The 17,577-nt window shown below is 30.3% G+C and overlaps 3 protein-coding genes across 11 annotated transcripts in view; 1 reads left to right on the top strand and 2 right to left on the bottom strand.

The window, feature by feature from the left end:
* Window positions 1-530: 530 nt before the first annotated feature.
* The window catches only part of LOC105787781 (uncharacterized protein At2g29880-like), a 41,154-nt gene continuing 24,107 nt past the window's right edge, over window positions 531-17,577 (bottom strand). Inside the window, exons 1-3 of one of the 9 annotated variants that reach the window (XR_008191901.1) lie at window positions 4,526-4,873; window positions 3,363-3,436; window positions 531-1,331 (exon numbers count right to left, since the gene is read on the bottom strand). Coding sequence is in view for 5 of the 9 variants with exons in the window: in XM_052625053.1 (XP_052481013.1) it covers window positions 720-1,331; window positions 1,407-1,505 (711 nt within the window). In the remaining 4 variants the exon portion in view is untranslated. Of the gene's footprint in view, window positions 1,332-1,406; window positions 4,874-17,577 lie in introns of those variants that run through there. The other 8 variants (XR_008191900.1, XM_052625053.1, XM_052625049.1 and 5 more) reach the window with 8 other exon arrangements.
* On the top strand, window positions 5,879-7,688 carry LOC105789464 (linamarin synthase 2-like). Its single transcript, XM_052625038.1, has 2 exons — window positions 5,879-6,469; window positions 6,557-7,688. Exons 1-2 carry the CDS (start codon window positions 5,962-5,964, stop codon window positions 7,468-7,470), a joined length of 1,422 nt encoding a protein of 473 aa, XP_052480998.1. The 5' UTR covers window positions 5,879-5,961; the 3' UTR covers window positions 7,471-7,688.
* LOC105787787 (linamarin synthase 2-like) lies at window positions 10,595-12,272 on the bottom strand (the record flags this gene model as incomplete). The annotated part of the gene is made up of 2 exons (XM_012614341.2): window positions 10,595-11,615; window positions 11,750-12,272. Coding segments are annotated over 2 exons (1,449 nt in total), but the record flags the coding sequence as incomplete, so codon positions are not given.

Below are 17,577 nucleotides of genomic sequence, written 5' to 3'. Positions count from 1 at the left end.
ATAGAGCTGTTATTGAATAGAGCTGTTATTGAATAGAGCTGTAATGGAATAAAGCTGTAATTAGTAATTCAATTGTTTGGTTGAATGGAATGGAATAGAACTGTAATAGTATTCTTGTGTGTGGTTGAATGGAATAATGTTGTAATAGCATAAGGAAAAAAACTAAAATGACTAGAATACCCGTAGTAGATTTTTTTAGGTAGATGATTATTGTTATTGTTATTAAATTTTAATAAGATTATTATTAAAAATAATTTAATAAAATAATAAATAATTTAACCATATTTTAACATAATTATTATTAAATATAATTTAATAAAATTATAAATATAATTATTATTATATGAATTTACTAAAATCATAATATATAATACTATAAAATAATATATAATCTACTTTATTATTTTTAAACGCAATACATATTTAATGTGCTAAAATATCATTAGTGAAACAAATAATTTAATTATTCTACAATAAAAAAATAAAATATTAGAAGTAATAAATAACTTGAGAATTATATTTCACATCCAAACATAATATTCATATATTAACAAGAAGTTACATGATTTCATTAGTTTATATGTCATAATCCATATGTTATAAAATTTTACAACATCAAAAAGTTACAACATTGTAATGACATTCTATCATGTCATTATACCATCCAAATATTACAAACACAAAAAGTTACCAAAATATCTTCAACACAACCATGATTTTTAATGGTCAGCAAGAAATCTTCTGACCCATTCCAATCGCACAGAAGAAGGTAAATTAAAGAAAATGAGCATTTGCGTTGGATGATCTGGAATTTTGCTCAATGCGCGATAGCGCTCATCCTCAGTTAAACCCTCTACTTCACATAATGTTGGATATAATTTTAGAGCTCTTTCTTGAATGGTCATTTCTGAATTTTGTTGAATTAGCACTTCGGAGGCAATACTCCTACTGATTTCAACGCCAACGGTCTGTATGTTTTCCGCCAATAAAATGGTAGTATCATTAAATGAAATAGAAGAAATATAATCACTTGCATCATAAATCTTTTTTTTCTTCTTTGAAAATGTGGAATCATCTTGGTTTCTAGCTGGTTGCAGTTGTGTAGCTGAAAGATCCATGTCATCTAAAGAAACATCAACTTCGCATCCATAGAAATCGTTTCTTTCTTCATGAGTATTTGTAGTAGCTACATCCTCAACATCTATTTCTTCAATAATATTAGCGGTTGTTTCAGCATCTTTCCCAGTGGCTCGATCTTTTGCGTAGATGGCAGTAAGTTGGTCATAATAAGGGAAACTATGATGTTTGAATTGATCGGCTTCTTTATGACTCTATAAAAATGAGGAATTCATATTAGATATAAGTTTGGTCAAAATAAGATAATAAAGACTTGAAATAATTATTACATTTATATATGAGTTCCACACCGCATCGTCAGCAACAACAAGCTGCCTATGCTCATCCCAACCAAAACCGCTATTGTTTTTTTCCACTAAGTATGTCATAAACGATTGACCAATCCCTTTTCAATGTCCTAATCCTCGATTCAAGATTAGGTTTAACCTTCAACATGGCATTGGGTAAAATTTTTTCTAACATTTTTTCCAACTCATTTAAATAACCGGCTTTGAATCCCGTATCAGCATTAAAGGTTCCAACATTGTGCAAATCAACCATACATACAACCAATGCAACATCTTCTAGAACCCATTTCCTTTTGGTTCCTCAAGAATTTTAGGCTTGATATGTAACGGGTTAATTTGAGTTTGAATTAGGCTCTGATATTTGTAAGAAAAATGGACTGTAATTTTTTGGACTTTCATTTGTTTAAGTGAATTTGTTTTATTTTTTATTTGGGCCCAGGCCAAAATTGGCCTATTACATTTATAATTTTTAAAGAATTAATCAAATTTTTATCATTTTTAAGAAAGCCAAAGTTTAATTTTGTTATTAATAATTTAAAATTTTATAAATTATAAAGAACCTAAATGAAAATTTTCCCATTGTAAGGGGCAGGGGCCTGCCAACCCCTTAACTCTGCTACTGCCTTAAAAGGATGGTATAATCTTAAAAAAAGAAAAAGTAATTCAATAAATTTTCTATTAAATATAACTATTACAATACTTTAACATCCTAATTAAAAACATTTATACACCTCAGTACTTAAAACACTTCAATTTACAACATTTAAACATTCAATTTGCAGCACTTTAACACTTCAATTCACAGCATTTAAATACTTCAATTTGCAACACTTTAACACTTCAATTTACAGCATTTAAACACTTCAATTTGTAGCACTTTAACATCTCTATTAACAACATTTATACACCTCCATTACAGGAATAAAACATCTCAATTTCCAACAACTAAACATTTCAAATTGCAGTACTTAAATAGGGCCTTAAAAGTACAAAAACGAGCAGCAACAACATCTACTTTGCTTGAGCAACAGGAAATTTTTGCACTAATTGGACAACAACTAAATTCGAAATAAACGAGTTTAACCAATACAAAACAGTAGCAACCATGAAATTTGTAAAGAACAATTTTTTTCCCTATTTAACTATCGCCAAATTATCCATGTAAAATTGATAAGAATTTCAAGCATGGAAATAATAAAGGAGTTTAAAGAAAACTCACCATTAGCAACACTCAATTTGTATTTCTAAAATAACATGTCATTCGGCAAATAAAGCTCGATTTATTCATTACCAGCACATCATCAATATCAATCCCAGAGTTATACATTTCAACCACGACACCCAAGCACTATAAATTACAGCTATAACTCCTCTCAATTTATCATTTTAAGATACCAAAATTTCATTATTAAGATCGTTTAAATTACAACAATTAATCCACTTCAGATAATGTTTTAAGACAACATAAATACTTACAGCATGAATACTTACATTTTAATCAAGATACAGCAGTAGGACATCTTAATTATAACTATGACATCTTCTAATTGCAGCTTAAGACCTTAAATATTTAAACCAGCAAAACAAAAAGGATGGCAAGATTACAAACAAAAACTAAGTAGGTATATCATTTTCTTGCATTCCACTTCTAAATCATTCCTAGAGAGCATATGAATGAAAAACTACGCTCATTTTCTATCATTCTTCCCACCAATCCTCTATCCTCCTAGTTTTCAAAACACTCCACCAATAAAATTTTAAAGTTCACCACAACAACATAATGTATACGGTACATTCCAAGAGGGCAGAAAATACAAAGAAATAAATGCTCTTACTTCTTTCAACTTAAAACATTATACTAACAAAATTTAAGAAAAAGAAAGAAAGAAGAGGAAGAAAAAGTAGCATTTAAGGTTAAGAACACAGTTTGAAAATTACCCTGATCTCACTGTATTCTTTTGAATACTCTGATCCATCTCATTTGAAACATGTGATCTAAAAAGTACATCAAACTGTATCAAATAAAGCATCATTAAACAAAATCCAGTAAAAAGAACCATTGCACCAAAAGCAATCTAATTTTGCAACATCTAAAACTTCCATCTAAACTCCATAAAAGGCCTAACATAGGGTCATATTTTTTTGGCGGAACTAGGGACAAGCAGCAAGGTAAGAAATCTATCTAATTTCTAAAGAGGACCCAAAACCCTAATTCCCAACATTGGCCATTCAGCATCACAAAGGATTGATACATCAAATTTCAGGATAGCTGTTACCAAATATTTCCACATATTCTACATCTACATTAAACTAATCAAACGTTCAAACCCAATATCCAATTAATTAAAATCCCCAAAAAATAAAATTATCAATCAAATGTTTAATTGATAAGATTAAACAAAAACCTAATGATGCTAGTAAAACATTATCTAAAACCTGATGCAGTAGCTAAATCTCTATGCAAATTATGATTCTCTAAGCATTAAGATTCAAAAATAAACAAAGCGTATTAGCACATATGTCGAATTTCTCTTTAATTTAACTTCAATTATTTTCTCAACTGAAATTCTTTGTTCAGCTTACACTGTAACTAGCCCAACATTTCAGAATCAAAATTGAAAAAAAAAACCAAAGCAATGGCAAATTTACTAGTAAAAAGATTCCTCATCTACCCTGCCTTTGTTTTCTTTTTCTTGCTCAAAAACTCTGTAACTGATTCAAAGCTCAAAATCCAAAACCCCATCAACCCATTTACCACAAACAACAAATTCCAACCTAAAATCCCTAACAATAAACATAAATGCCCAACAATTCGAAAAAAAAAGCTTAGCTTTCTAACCCTAAATTGCCCTAAAATAATTGGATCAACCAATCGACCAATTTTGTGAATGGGAGATGAATGAAATTCTGTCGAATGGAGGATTCGGTGAACCAAAATAGCTGCTTATCACCGAATCATCCAAGAATAATTTGCTTTGCTGGTTTTACAATTTGCTTTGCTAGTTTATATCCAAATACGAAAGGGGAAAAGAAAAGTTGAAAGAAGTGAAAGAACTTTAACTAAAAAAATCAGAGAAAAAAAAAGAATCAAAGGCACTTACTGTAAATAAGGAGGTTCAACTAGAAGGAAGATGAAGATGACGAATGGATGCTAGATTTTTCGTTGATTAAGGAGCTAATTTCTAGGGTTCACTTTGGGGATAAATGTCGAGGAAGAAATCTACTGAAGTGAAAGTGAAAATGATGAAGAAGAGAGGCAGACTATTTTGGTCCAAAAAAGAAAAATGTTATTACGGGTGGTTTTGAATAGCAATTCAGACCCCCAACCCCTGAATTCCTATTACAAGAGTTGAGGGAATAAAAGTGCAATAGAATTCTGCGGAATCACTTAAACAGTGAACCAAATAAGTGAATTTCTGTAGCGCACGGAATAGACGGAATGGAATAGCAATTCCATCGCCAAACATGGTCTAAGACTAATGTACTTGAACACAATCCACTATTACTCCACTTGTAGTCAATCAATAATAAAATAATAATTTAAATCAACTCCGATAATTTTAAAAATATTTATTTTTATTATAGCAAGTAGATTACACCTATCATATATATATATATATATATATATATATAAAAGTATGAGTTTGAAAAACTATTGAATTGATGAATATCTTTTATTTTTTCATCATATTATTAAATTCACATTTAAAACAAATAATATTTAATTTAAAATTATTCGTTAAAAAGTTGAAATAAAATATAAATTTTGATAATTATACATTTAAAAATAATTATAATTTAATAAAATGGTTACTTGAAAATAACTCTAAGCATAAAATATAGCGCAAAAAGTTGTGATAATTATAATTATGCTAATATTATTTTTAAAAATTGTGCTAATTTTCTTGATGTAAAATAGAGTTATTATTTGAATAGAATTCTAAGCACATTAATTATCACTTAATCAATAACAGAGTTAAAAATGTTAATTACCACTTTAAAATGCTTTAATTATTACTTGAAAATTTTCTATTATAATATTTGAATTGATAAGTTAATATATTTTAGTTATATTCAAAAATTCAAATAAGAAATATTATTTTATACTAATTGTTGTAATTAAGTACAATATTTTTAAAAATCAATTAAATATTAAATGCGTAAAATTACATGCAACGCATGTGACATTAAAATCTAATATCTTTAAAAAGAACTCGAGTCAAACAAATCATTTTAAATATCTCATAATATAAATAAAATTCTCCAATAGATATATATTGATTTGAGAATAAAATATAAAATTCTTTATAAATGTATGGTTTAGATTTGAAAATAAAACAAAAATTTTAAAAATAATGAATTTTTCCATAGTTTCTCTATTGAAAAAGGAATACAAATGACGTAGCTTAACTCTTTCACGCCATCCTTTTCCTATATATTGCATGTTGCTACTCGTCAAGCTTTAGAGAAGCTAGAAAGCAAGGAAAGCTTCTCTGCAAACACCTTAATTTTACAACTTTGTTATTGCTTTGCAAAGATGGGTTCACTTGAAACCAGTAAACCCCACATTGTAATCGTCCCATTTCCAGCACAAGGTCATGTTAACCCCATGATGCTACTTGCTAAGCTCTTACACTCCAGAGGCTTCTTCATAACCTTTGTTAACACTCAGTTCAACCATAGGCGTTTGGTCAGGTCCAAAGGCCCTGACTTCGTTAAAGGTCTGCCTGATTTCCAGTTCGAAACAATTCCGGAAGGGCTGCCATCGTCCGATCGAAATGCAACACAGGATCTTCGAGTTCTGTGTGATTCGATACGAAAGCATTGCTTGGCACCATTCGTAGAGCTACTAGCTAAGTTAAACTCCTCGCCCCAAGTGCCCACTGTTACTTGCATAATCTCTGATGGACTTATGAGCTTTGCTATTAAGGCTGCTGAACAACTTGGCATACCAGAAGTTCAGTTTTGGACTGCCTCAGCATGTAGTTTCATGGGATATCTTCACTTCAGTGAACTGGTTAAACGAGGCATTATTCCATTCCAAAGTAAGTACTTTCTTATTTCAACTTTATAACTTTATAGCTAAGAAAATTGTCTAAAAGGAACTCAAATTTGACTCTTTGTTGTGTCAGGTGAAACATTTCTCAATGAACCTATTGACTGGGTCCCTGGAATGAGTAACATTCGCCTCAGAGATTTTCCAAGCTTCGTCAAAGCCAACGATCCGAATGACATTTTGTTTGATTATTTCGGATCCGAAGCTCAAAATTGCCTCAAAGCTTCAGCAATAATCTTCAACGCATTTGAAGAGTTCGAACATGAAGTGTTCGACGCCATCGCTGCCAAATTTCCTCGAATTTATACAATAGGACCACTTCATTTGCTTGCCAGGCACCTACATGCCGATCCCTCCAAGTCAATGAACTCAAGCCTATGGAAGGAAGATACAAGCTGCATTGAATGGCTTAACAAAAGGGAACCCAATTCAGTTGTGTATGTGAACTATGGAAGCATTACTGTCATGTCGGCGAAGCATCTCAAAGAATTTGCATGGGGGTTGGCTAACTCTAAACACCCATTTTTATGGATCGTTAGACCAGATGTCGTGATGGGTGATTCTGCAAATCTGGATCTAGAGTTCCTGAAGGAGACTAAGGAAAGAGGGCTGATAACAAGCTGGTGCAACCAATATGAGGTCCTTTCACATCCTTCAGTCGGTGTTTTTTTGACACACTGTGGGTGGAATTCTACCGTGGAAACCATATCAGGAGGTGTGCCAGTAGTTTGTTGGCCATTTTTTGCTGATCAACAAACCAATTGTCGATATGCTTGCACTCATTGGGGCATTGGCATGGAGGTGGATCATGATGTGAAGCGAGAGAACATAGAGTTTTTAGTTAAGGAAATGATGGAAGGTGAGGAAGGAAAGAAAAAGAAAGAGAAGGCATTGGAATGGAAGAAGAAAGCCGAAGAAGCGGTTGAAGTTGGGGGATCATCTTATATTGATTTCGACAGATTTGTTAAGGAAGCTCTCAAACATGGTTAACTGGAAATACTATTGTCAGTGGGGAATTACTTAAATAATGAATGGGGATCATTCAATGTCTCTATTTCTGCTTTTTTTTTCCTTTATAAGTGAATGCAGTCGTGTGAGGTATGCATGTGAAGCTCATATTTAGTATTGCTTTTGTATTTTGCTTTGGTGAGTTGGAACAGTTAAAAAGAGAGTTGCTTGTATAAATAAGCTTGGTCTTTGATTTCAGAGATTATTAGAGCCATATTAATAGAAACTAGATTATGGTAGTTTGTGAAGAAGAAATGAAGATTTAGTTGAAATGTTAAAATTGGGGTTTTGGAGATTATAGTGACCTAAAATAAGTTTAGGGCAGCTGGCAAGTTATTTAAGTTTGATTCTAAAGAAATACAAACTCGATTTGATAATTATCGAGTCGAGCTTTAGTTCGAGAAACTTGAACTATCGGACGAACCGAATTTGAGCTTAATAATACTTGGGTCTAATGGCCCGCTAACCTTGTTGAGCTTTTTATTTTTGATAAATTTTAAATATTTGTATAGTATTAAATTACATTATTATCATTAATATATATTATTAATTCCATAAGCTTATTATCAAGTCAAGCTTGAATATGTTTAGTTTAATCGAGTTCAAGTTCAATTAGTTTGATTATATCTTGAACTGAATTCAAATTTAATAATAACAGTTAAATCGAGCTCAAACTAAGTATTCATATGATGGATACCTACATATTGTGGGTACAAACAATGACCGTTATGGCTATTTCTTTGTTGGTACCTAAGATTCAGTGATTCCATGACACCGTAAAATTAACGGTAAATTACTCAAATAGTCACTTTAAAATTACTTTATTCCCATTTTGATTATTCTAATTTTTTTTGTCAAATATAACATTGTCGTTAGTAAGTGATGATAAAGGAGGTTTAGGGTTTAATGATTTTGAGATTTAGAATTAGATTTCGAAGTCAGTGATGGTAATGAGATTTAAAGTTAAATGATTTAGGAGTTAAGGGTTGATTTCCAATTTAGGAATGATAATAGGATTTATAATTAATTTTGAAATATTTAATTATATACACAATTTGTATGACAGTCAACAATGCATGACATCTTAATTAGCTTTCATTGATAAAAATTAATTGACAAAAAGAAATAGTTTTAGAGTGACTATATGAATAATTTACTTAAAATTAATTTAGGCTCCTTGGGATCACTAGTGAGCTAAGATTAAAATTTTCATCTCCATTGCATGCCTCCGTTTTTCCAATCACGTCCTTTCAGTTTTTGTCTTTTATCATTTTTACTTTTTAAGAAAATATTTTAAGACAAAAGTATTTATAATATATCTTGTGATATTAATTTTTTCATTACTTTATTTCAGTTAATAATTATATAATAAGTAAATATTTAAAAAAGTCTATACAAATATACTTTTATATGATAAGACTAACAAAACTATATTTATTTATATAATTAATATAAGTTTATTAAATTAAATAACTATATAAAATGATGAAAAAATTATTTGAAACAATACCATCCATCTTAATATTTTATATTCATTAAAATATTTATATAAAAACTTAATAATTTATAATTATTAACTTTACAAATATCAAATAGTTTCAAAAATTCTATTACATATAAATTTTAATATTATGTGTTTAATAATCAGTTTTTCTTCTTATTAAATTTTACCCCACTTTCACTACTATGATTAAATCCAAACATATATATCATCACCGTTATAGTAACTAATATTACTGTTACAATAATTAATATTACTACTTACAACCCATCCAAACGCACTCTCTAAATAATTTTTACGGAAAACTATCAAAGCTTTACATGAATTTTGATCCAATGTGCAATGTCATACATGAGCTTTTATTTTGCACAATTTTATACATGAAATTTTAATTTAATTCAAAATTCACAAACCATAGACTAATATTATCGAATTAACATAATTTTATGTTGATATATTGCATGCACAAAAAAATAATATTAATCCAATATGAAAATAAATGTATGTATTCATTTCTTTAAATGTATACAATCAAAGCTTTATGTATACATATGAAGTGCAATTCAAGTTTCAAAGTTCATAAATCCAATTACACATTTATTTGAATATGGATAAAAAATTAAAATGTTTCTATAAAAATAAATTAAAAATTAAGTGTTAAAAATTACATATATTGAATTTAAATTATAAATTTTATTTGATATATTACTTAAAATTAATTATTAAATATAAATAGATTGTTTGGTAAATGTAAATTTTAAATTATAAAAGTTTTATGTTTTTATTTTTATTTTTATTTTTTCTTAAAATTTTATGAAACAAACCCAAAATTTAAATGACTTTGAGTATAAATATGAAACATTTGAAATAAAATATACTATTAAATATAAAATATTATAAATCTAAAAGTAAAAAAAAAATAGAGAGAGAGAATAATGTGACATTCTAGTTCAAGCTTTTAAAAGGAAGTAATTAATTTAAATATAAAGGAGTGGTGGAAATAGAAAAGTTTTTCAGTATGGAATTAAATTGTATATTTTATGATAGTAAAAATGTAATTTCACCATTTTAATAGTCTATATCTTTATAATTTTCAAAGAATTAATCAAATTTTTATCATTTTTAAGGGGCCAAAGTGTAATTTTATCATTACTAATTTAAATTTTTATAAATTATAAATAGCCTAAATGAAAATTTTCCCATTGTAAATTATATGGATCAAGAATTAAATCAATCAGAATCTAAAAGCAGAAAAAATTATAGATTAATCTTAGAATCATATTTAAGTAAGTTCATGTGTTAATTTATATTGTATCTGTTTCCCTCTCTACATGGGGAACTATATGATGTTTGGTTTCTTCTTTGAACCAAAAGAAAAACTAAGAAAAAAGAAAAATTAAAAATAAAGGTGAGGCAATAAAAGTTACAGGTGAGATAATAAGGCAAATTCGATTCTATGATCTACAATTTACAAAGTAGGGTTAGAGTGATTATAAGTGTTCTATAAAATATAATAAAATATTAAAAATAAATTTATAAAATAAATTAGATACATAACAATTTTTTAAGTTTACTTATGGAATTAAAAAAAGTATATTACCAATGTACACAATATTAACCAATTTATTAATAGTGTATTATAAAAATTAAAAAAAGTACATACACAACATTCAACACAACAATTTTTCTGATTTTAATGTTCAACCTTGACGTAAGGCCTCCTTGATCATTCTATCAAAGTTGGTAACAGAAGATCCTCCAACACTAATGGCAGATTTAGCTTTTCTCTTCCATTCCAATGCCTTTTGCCTTATCCTTTGCCCATTATCTCCTTCCATTATCTCTTTAACAAGAGCCTCCACATCCTTACGCTTTACGTCAGGGTTGATTTCCATTCCATTGCCCCATGTGGTGCACGAATATCGACAATTCATTTGTTGATCACCAAAGAAAGGCCAATAAATTAAAGGCACACCTTCGGATACAGCTTCCAACAGAGAATTCCATCCGCAATGTGTCAAGAAAATGCCAACCGTTGGGTGGGACAAAACTTGTTGGGGACACCAGCTTGTTATGAGGCCCCTTCCTTTTATTGCCTCCATGAATTCTCTTGGAAAAACAGCCGATTCTCCCATCACAACGTCAGGCCTAACTACCCATAAAAATGGGTATTTACTATTTGCAAGTCCCCAAGCAAATTCTTCCAAATGATGGTTCGACATCACTGCTACACTCCCATAATTCACATACACCACTGACTTGGGTTTCATTGTGTTAAGCCATTCGATGCAACTCGTATTATCCTTCCATAGGCTTGAATTTAGTGAGTTATGTTGGATTTCAAGTAGGTTCCTAGTTAGGGAGGTGAGTGGACCAATTGCATAAATATTAGGGGACTTGGAAGCAATTACTTGTAGCACTTCTTTCTCGAACTCATCGAATGTGTTAAAGATTATTGAAGAAGATTTTAAGCATTCTTGTGATACTTCCATGGCATAATTCCACATGATGTCGTCGGGATCGGTGGTTCTTATAAAGCTTGGAAGGTCCTTGAGGCGCATGTTAGGCATACCAGGGATCCAATCAATGGGCATCTCAAGTGTCCCATCGCTAACAAAGCCTTCATCTACAAGGAAAATAAAACGCATATTTTTGTTTCAATATGCAAAAAATATGCATGGACGTACGTGTAACACATAGAACCTCAAAGAGATTATTATGAATGAACATAAAGCACAAAGAAAACATAAAATTTGTAACCTTTGAATGGAATAATGCCTCTTTGAGCTAGTTCTTTGTAGTGCAGAAATCCCAGAAAGCTAACGGTTGAAGAAGTCCAGAGTTGAACATAAGGCACCCCAATGAGTTGAGCTGCCTTGGTACCACAGTTCATGATTCCATCACAAACTATGCAAGTAACAGGGGGCAGTTGGGGTGAGGAATTAAGCTTAGATAGTAGCTCCAAGAATGGAGCCAAACAATTTTTTCGTGTGGAATCGCATATTGCTGGAACGTACTGAGTCGAATCGGAATTGGAAGGTGGTAGCCCATCGGGTATGGCTTCGAACCGGAAATCAGGCAGACCCTTAACAGCTTCTTCCCCTCTAGACCGTATCAACCGTCTATGATTGAACTCGGTGTTGACAAAGGTTATATTGAACTCGGTGAAAATTGAAGATACTATATATGAGTATTCCTTCCTAACTTGTGGCGGGTATAAAGAAAAACAGGATAACGCTGTTGGCAATTGTGGTGCAAAATAATTGTCATGGACGAGGCTGAGAAAATATCAGCTGCTTCTCAAGAATTTTGATAGGTTACTGCATTCGCAAGAGGAAGGATAGTATAAAATAATGATTTCATGTCATCTTTATCTCTTTTCAATAGGACAATTATAAATTAGATTTTTTTCTTAATTTTAGCATTTTTAATTGGATTTGATTTTTGTTAGGAAGAAAATAATTAAAAATCAAGAGAAAAAATCTGATTTATCATTATGCAATTAGATAAATATAAGGAAATCGCAGTTCATACAACCCCTTCTCGTATTGGCAATAAAAAATTTTAAATTATCCTTAGTTGTTTACTTTTGAAATTCACAATGATTAATGTCGAAACCATATTTTTGAAAAATAAAAGTTTTAGGTTGTCGACTTTAAAAAATAAAAATTGGGAGTCGCCACCAACCTTTTATTAAGGTGTGATTGGGTCACCTAAAAACGACTTTGGTCTACGAATTTTAGAAAAACAGGTTCGGGAGTCGGTTACGTATGAGGAAGGATTAGCACCCTCATTACGCCCAAAATTGGTACCTAGTTAATTAATTAATGTCTTAATGTCGAGAATTTGCAAAATATAATCCTTAACAAAAAAACTTAAAACGTTACGTATTAAGACCCTTATCATTTCAGAGAAGAAAAAATGACACACCCAATGCGTTAGGGCACAACATTCTAATTTCCTCCAAAATGAATTAGGTCAGAATACTCGTATAATGAAAAAAATTTAAAAGAATATCCATTTATCCAAGATTTAAGAAATTGCGGCCCAATACGTTAGGGCACAATTCCTTTAAAATCTCAAACTCTCGGAATATTTCCTTTATTATTTTTTAGAGAAAAATCTTCATTTCGAGAAATCAATGCGTCACATCCAATACGTTAGGACACAACGTGTTGAATTCCCAATAATGAGTTCTTATTTTTTTGATTAAAGAGAAATGCTCGATCGTTAGATTTAACGAAGAAAATCGGAACCCAATACGTTAGGGCTCAATTTTCTTGAAAATCCTAAATACGAGTATTATCTCTATTTTGAAAATTTTCTATTTTTAAATTTGAGTAAAAGATGATGTAATGTTATATTATACGTACAAATGCTATAGTAATAAATAAAACAATAATAAATACATCAATAGCATAAAAATAATATAAACAAATAAATAAACGAAATGAATATATATAAAAGCAATATTTCATGACATGCAAAATATTAAATAAAAAATATAAATGTAAACACAATTAAGTAGCGAATGAAGAAAACAAGCAAAATAAATAAAGAAAAGAATGTATATAATCTACACATAGAAATTTTAAAGAAAATACATATGATTTACAAATAAAATTTTGGGTTATAAAACTTATATATACAAAAGTCATAACATATTAAAAATAAATAAATAAATAAATAAATATGTATATGTAAATTATAAAATACGTGTTAAAAATATAAGCATGTATTTAAGCATTTTCGAAAGTAAAAAAACGACGATATATATATATATATATATATGAAAATATAAAATATATTAAAAATAATTAAATAATATCTACATTATCAAAATAAATAAACATGCATAATTATATAAATATGAGAAAACTATTAATTTAAAAAATTATGAAGAATAATATATATATAAAAATGTATAGAAGCATACGTATTTACATATTTACAAAGTTAAAAAAAAACAAGTTTTAAAAGTGTATATATATATTATGAAAATGTTTGTATGTACATAAAAATAATAATTACAATACCAATAATAATACTAAGTAATAATAATAATAATGATAATAATAATAATAATAATAATAATAATAATAATAATAATAATAATAATAATAATAATAATAATAATAAGGAGAAAATAAATTAAAAAAAGCGAAATTGCAAAAAAACCAAAATAATAATTACAATACCAATAATAATACTAAGTAATAATAATAATAATAATAATAATAATAATAATAATAATAATAATAATAATAATAATAATAATAATAAGGAGAAAATAAATTAAAAAAAGCGAAATTGCAAAAAACCAAATAGTTAAAAACTACAATAACAAGAAATAAATGAAATTTAATCAAAATAATGGGCCAAATCGCGACATGCGAATTACATGGAGGGCCAAATCGAAATAATTCGCCTCCCCAAAACGGTTGTGCAGCGATATAATGAAATGAACAAAGGCGAAACATTTGGGCCAAATTAAAAGGAACAATAGGTTTAATCCAAACATGTCGCAAAAGAGGAGGTCTAAATGTGCAAATTTCCCACTTAGGGTGGAAATCGTGGACCCCATGGATGGCACTGCTTCGCTTCTTTTAAGTTTAAAAAAGCCAAATTTAAGGAAACAATTTTGTTTCCCCTTTCTCAAGCAAGATATGAAATGGCTTTTAGGGTTTCATCAACCCTTGAGTGCCACGCCACCTTGTGCCAAAGCTCCGATTACGATGGAGATGGCAACAACTCGGTGGTTCCGGCAGAAAAGGTAAGTTTCCCGTTCTCTTCCTCTTTATTAGTTTAAGCAAACTATAAAAATAAAAGAAAAAAGAAAAAATATAGATAGTAAAAGAATGATGAACGCCAATAATGTAGAACGAAAATAAAAAAAAAGAAACCTTTGTATTCAAAAAATTATTGTATCTGTTTTCTCTCTTTTTCTTTGTATCCCCTTCACCCTTTTTCATACAGTATCTCAATGGCTTTTTATAGCCATAATAAAAATACAAAACAAAGAAACAAATCATTGTAATTTTCTTGATTTTTCTTGCCATTGTTGTTTATTTCCTTTCTTCTGCAAGGTGGAGATCGCGTGGAGGTGGCTTTATGGTATTGTTGATCCTCAGAAACCCTAGGGTTTCCTCATCCGTTTTGGACCACTGTATTTGGGCCATATTCGAAATTGTGCCACTATTTTAAATCGGTTTGGGCCTTTTACTCGGGCCAAAATCGGGTATTACAGCTGCCCCTCTTTGCTCGTTGTCGTGTAACAGGAACAGAGCAAAGACTTTAAGAATGCCCGATTTTGTCCGGTCGTGCTGGATCTTGGTACTCTTCTTCTTCTTCTTTTTCAAGGTTTTAATCCGCTCCACTGCATCTTCAGAAGTATAGGAGCTAGTGCTTCAATCTATTCCACTGCAACTGCAGGGAGATAAGACTTGCAATCTTCAATCTATTCCACCGTTGCCCAGGGAAGTAGAATTACTGGCTTCAATGTACTGCACTGTAACCACAGGGAGGTAAAATCTGCCATCTTCGATCTACTCCACTATTGCTTAGGGAGATAAAATCTGAAATCTTCAATCTATTCCACTGTTGCCTAGAGAAATAGAATTACTGGCTTCAATGTACTCCACTATAACCACAGGGAGGTAAAATCCGCCATCTTCGATCTGCTCCACTACTGCTTAGGAGATAAGATCTGAAATCTTCAATCTATTCCATCGTTGTCCGTGGAAGTAGAATTATCGGCTTCAATGTACTCCACTATAACCACGGGGAGGTAAAATCCGCCATCTTCGATCTGCTCCACTACCGCTTAGGAGATAAGATCTGAAATCTTCAATCTATTCCATCGTTGTCCGTGGAAGTAGAATTATCGGCTTCAATGTACTCCACTATAACCACGGGAGGTAAAATCCGCCATCTTCGATCCGCTCCACTCATCGCTTAGGAGATAAGATCTGAAATCTTCAATCTATTCCACTGTTGTCCAGGGAAGTAGAATTACTGGCTTCAATGTACTCCACTATAACCACAGGGAGGTAAAATCCGCCATCTTCGATCTGCTCCACTATTGCTTAGGGAGATAAGATCTGAAATTTTCAATTTATTTCATTGTTGTCCAGGGAAGTAGAATTACTGGCTTTAATGTACTCCACTATAACCACAGGGAGGTAAAATCCGCAATCTTCGATCTGCTCCACTACTGCTTAGGGAGATAAGATCTGAAATCTTCAATCTATTCCACTGTTGTTCAAGGAATCAAAAGGAGATCTTCAATCTTGATGAAAATCTGCTTCAGAGTCAGCTTCAATGGCATTTTTCGAGTTGTTTTCTTCAGTATTCTATGATAGTTCCCTCATCTCTTCTTATCTTTGTCATATATAGGTCTTAGAATGCCCAAAAACCTTAAAATTATGTTTTTTTACGTTTCCGGAGTGCAGCTCACAATTTCCACACAATCTAGCACATCCCCATATGGCTCACACAACCGTGTGCCCAGCCGGTGTGGCTCCTTTACCTTGCTCCAATTTTTCAATTTTCGTTCGTTTTTCACTCCTTTTGCTCCCAAATGCTCTCCTAAATATAGAAACATGAATTTAAAGGATTAGGAACATAATATTCACTATTTTACATCAAATAATCATCCAAAAATGCATTAAGAACGAGATTAAAGCATGTTACTATTATCACTTGTCACTAAACTTTAGGACAGGGTCTAAATTGAAAGAAAAGTAAAAACACAAGTTGAATTTATTTAAATTTCCATATTGTGAGAATTAAATTAATTACACGATTTTGAATTAGATTAAACAAACTTATTTTCTTTATTCGATTTGTCAATATCGTAATATTAAAGTTTATTACTATTAAAACTTTCTTTTATTGTGATGTTATTAATGATATTTATAATTATGTTTTAATGATATTTATAATTATGTTTTAATTTATTTCTATCAATTAATTTATGTTCAATACTTATGTAATAATTTATATGATATTAGCATCACTGAGCATAAAAATTGCTCAGCCTACAATTTGTCTATTTTTCCGTGCGCAGGTAGTTAGATTCGTTAGGTTGTTCCAGCAGCATCCGAAGAACCGAAGCTCGGCTCAAATAATGTTGGTGAAAAGTTTACTTTATAATTGATGTAAATGGCATGTATCTAGGCTTGTATATATATAATATTATGTCGTAAACAAAATTTAAATATTTTTATTATATTTTCTTTGCTAGTACTTTATAACTAATGTTTTGATGAAACATTAAAGTGTAGAAATCTAGTTTATGGATATGTTTTGAGAAATCAAAGTTTTGTGAATTGATTTGGGAGATTATTTGAATGTGGATATTTTGTGAAATCTAAATTTTGCAATGGGTTTTATGCAAAATAGGTAGAAATGTTGCCGAAATTTTTGTAAAATAATTTTACCACTACGTTTCCTTTTAAAAAAAAGAGTAAAATAGAAAAGTAAGTTGCTTCGACAATGGAATGTGGCATTTTATATTCGGATCCAACAATTGGGTTGGGTATAAGGTGTCACGTAGTCACACCAATAAATTTAACAAAATGATTTTA

The sequence above is a fragment of the Gossypium raimondii genome, chromosome 2, assembly GCF_025698545.1.
Source record: "Gossypium raimondii isolate GPD5lz chromosome 2, ASM2569854v1, whole genome shotgun sequence".
NCBI lineage: Eukaryota > Viridiplantae > Streptophyta > Magnoliopsida > Malvales > Malvaceae > Gossypium > Gossypium raimondii.
This window is presented reverse-complemented; position numbering and strand designations above follow the sequence as displayed.

What these genes read in the sequence shown, in the direction of transcription:
- LOC105789464 (XM_052625038.1), top strand. Translation starts at nt 5,962, where the DNA reads ATGGGTTCACTTGAAACCAGTAAACCCCACATTGTAATCGTCCCATTT. An exon ending in AGGCATTATTCCATTCCAAA is followed by an intron (nt 6,470 to 6,556) that starts GTAAGTACTTTC and finishes TTGTTGTGTCAG; the next exon opens with GTGAAACATTTCTCAATGAA.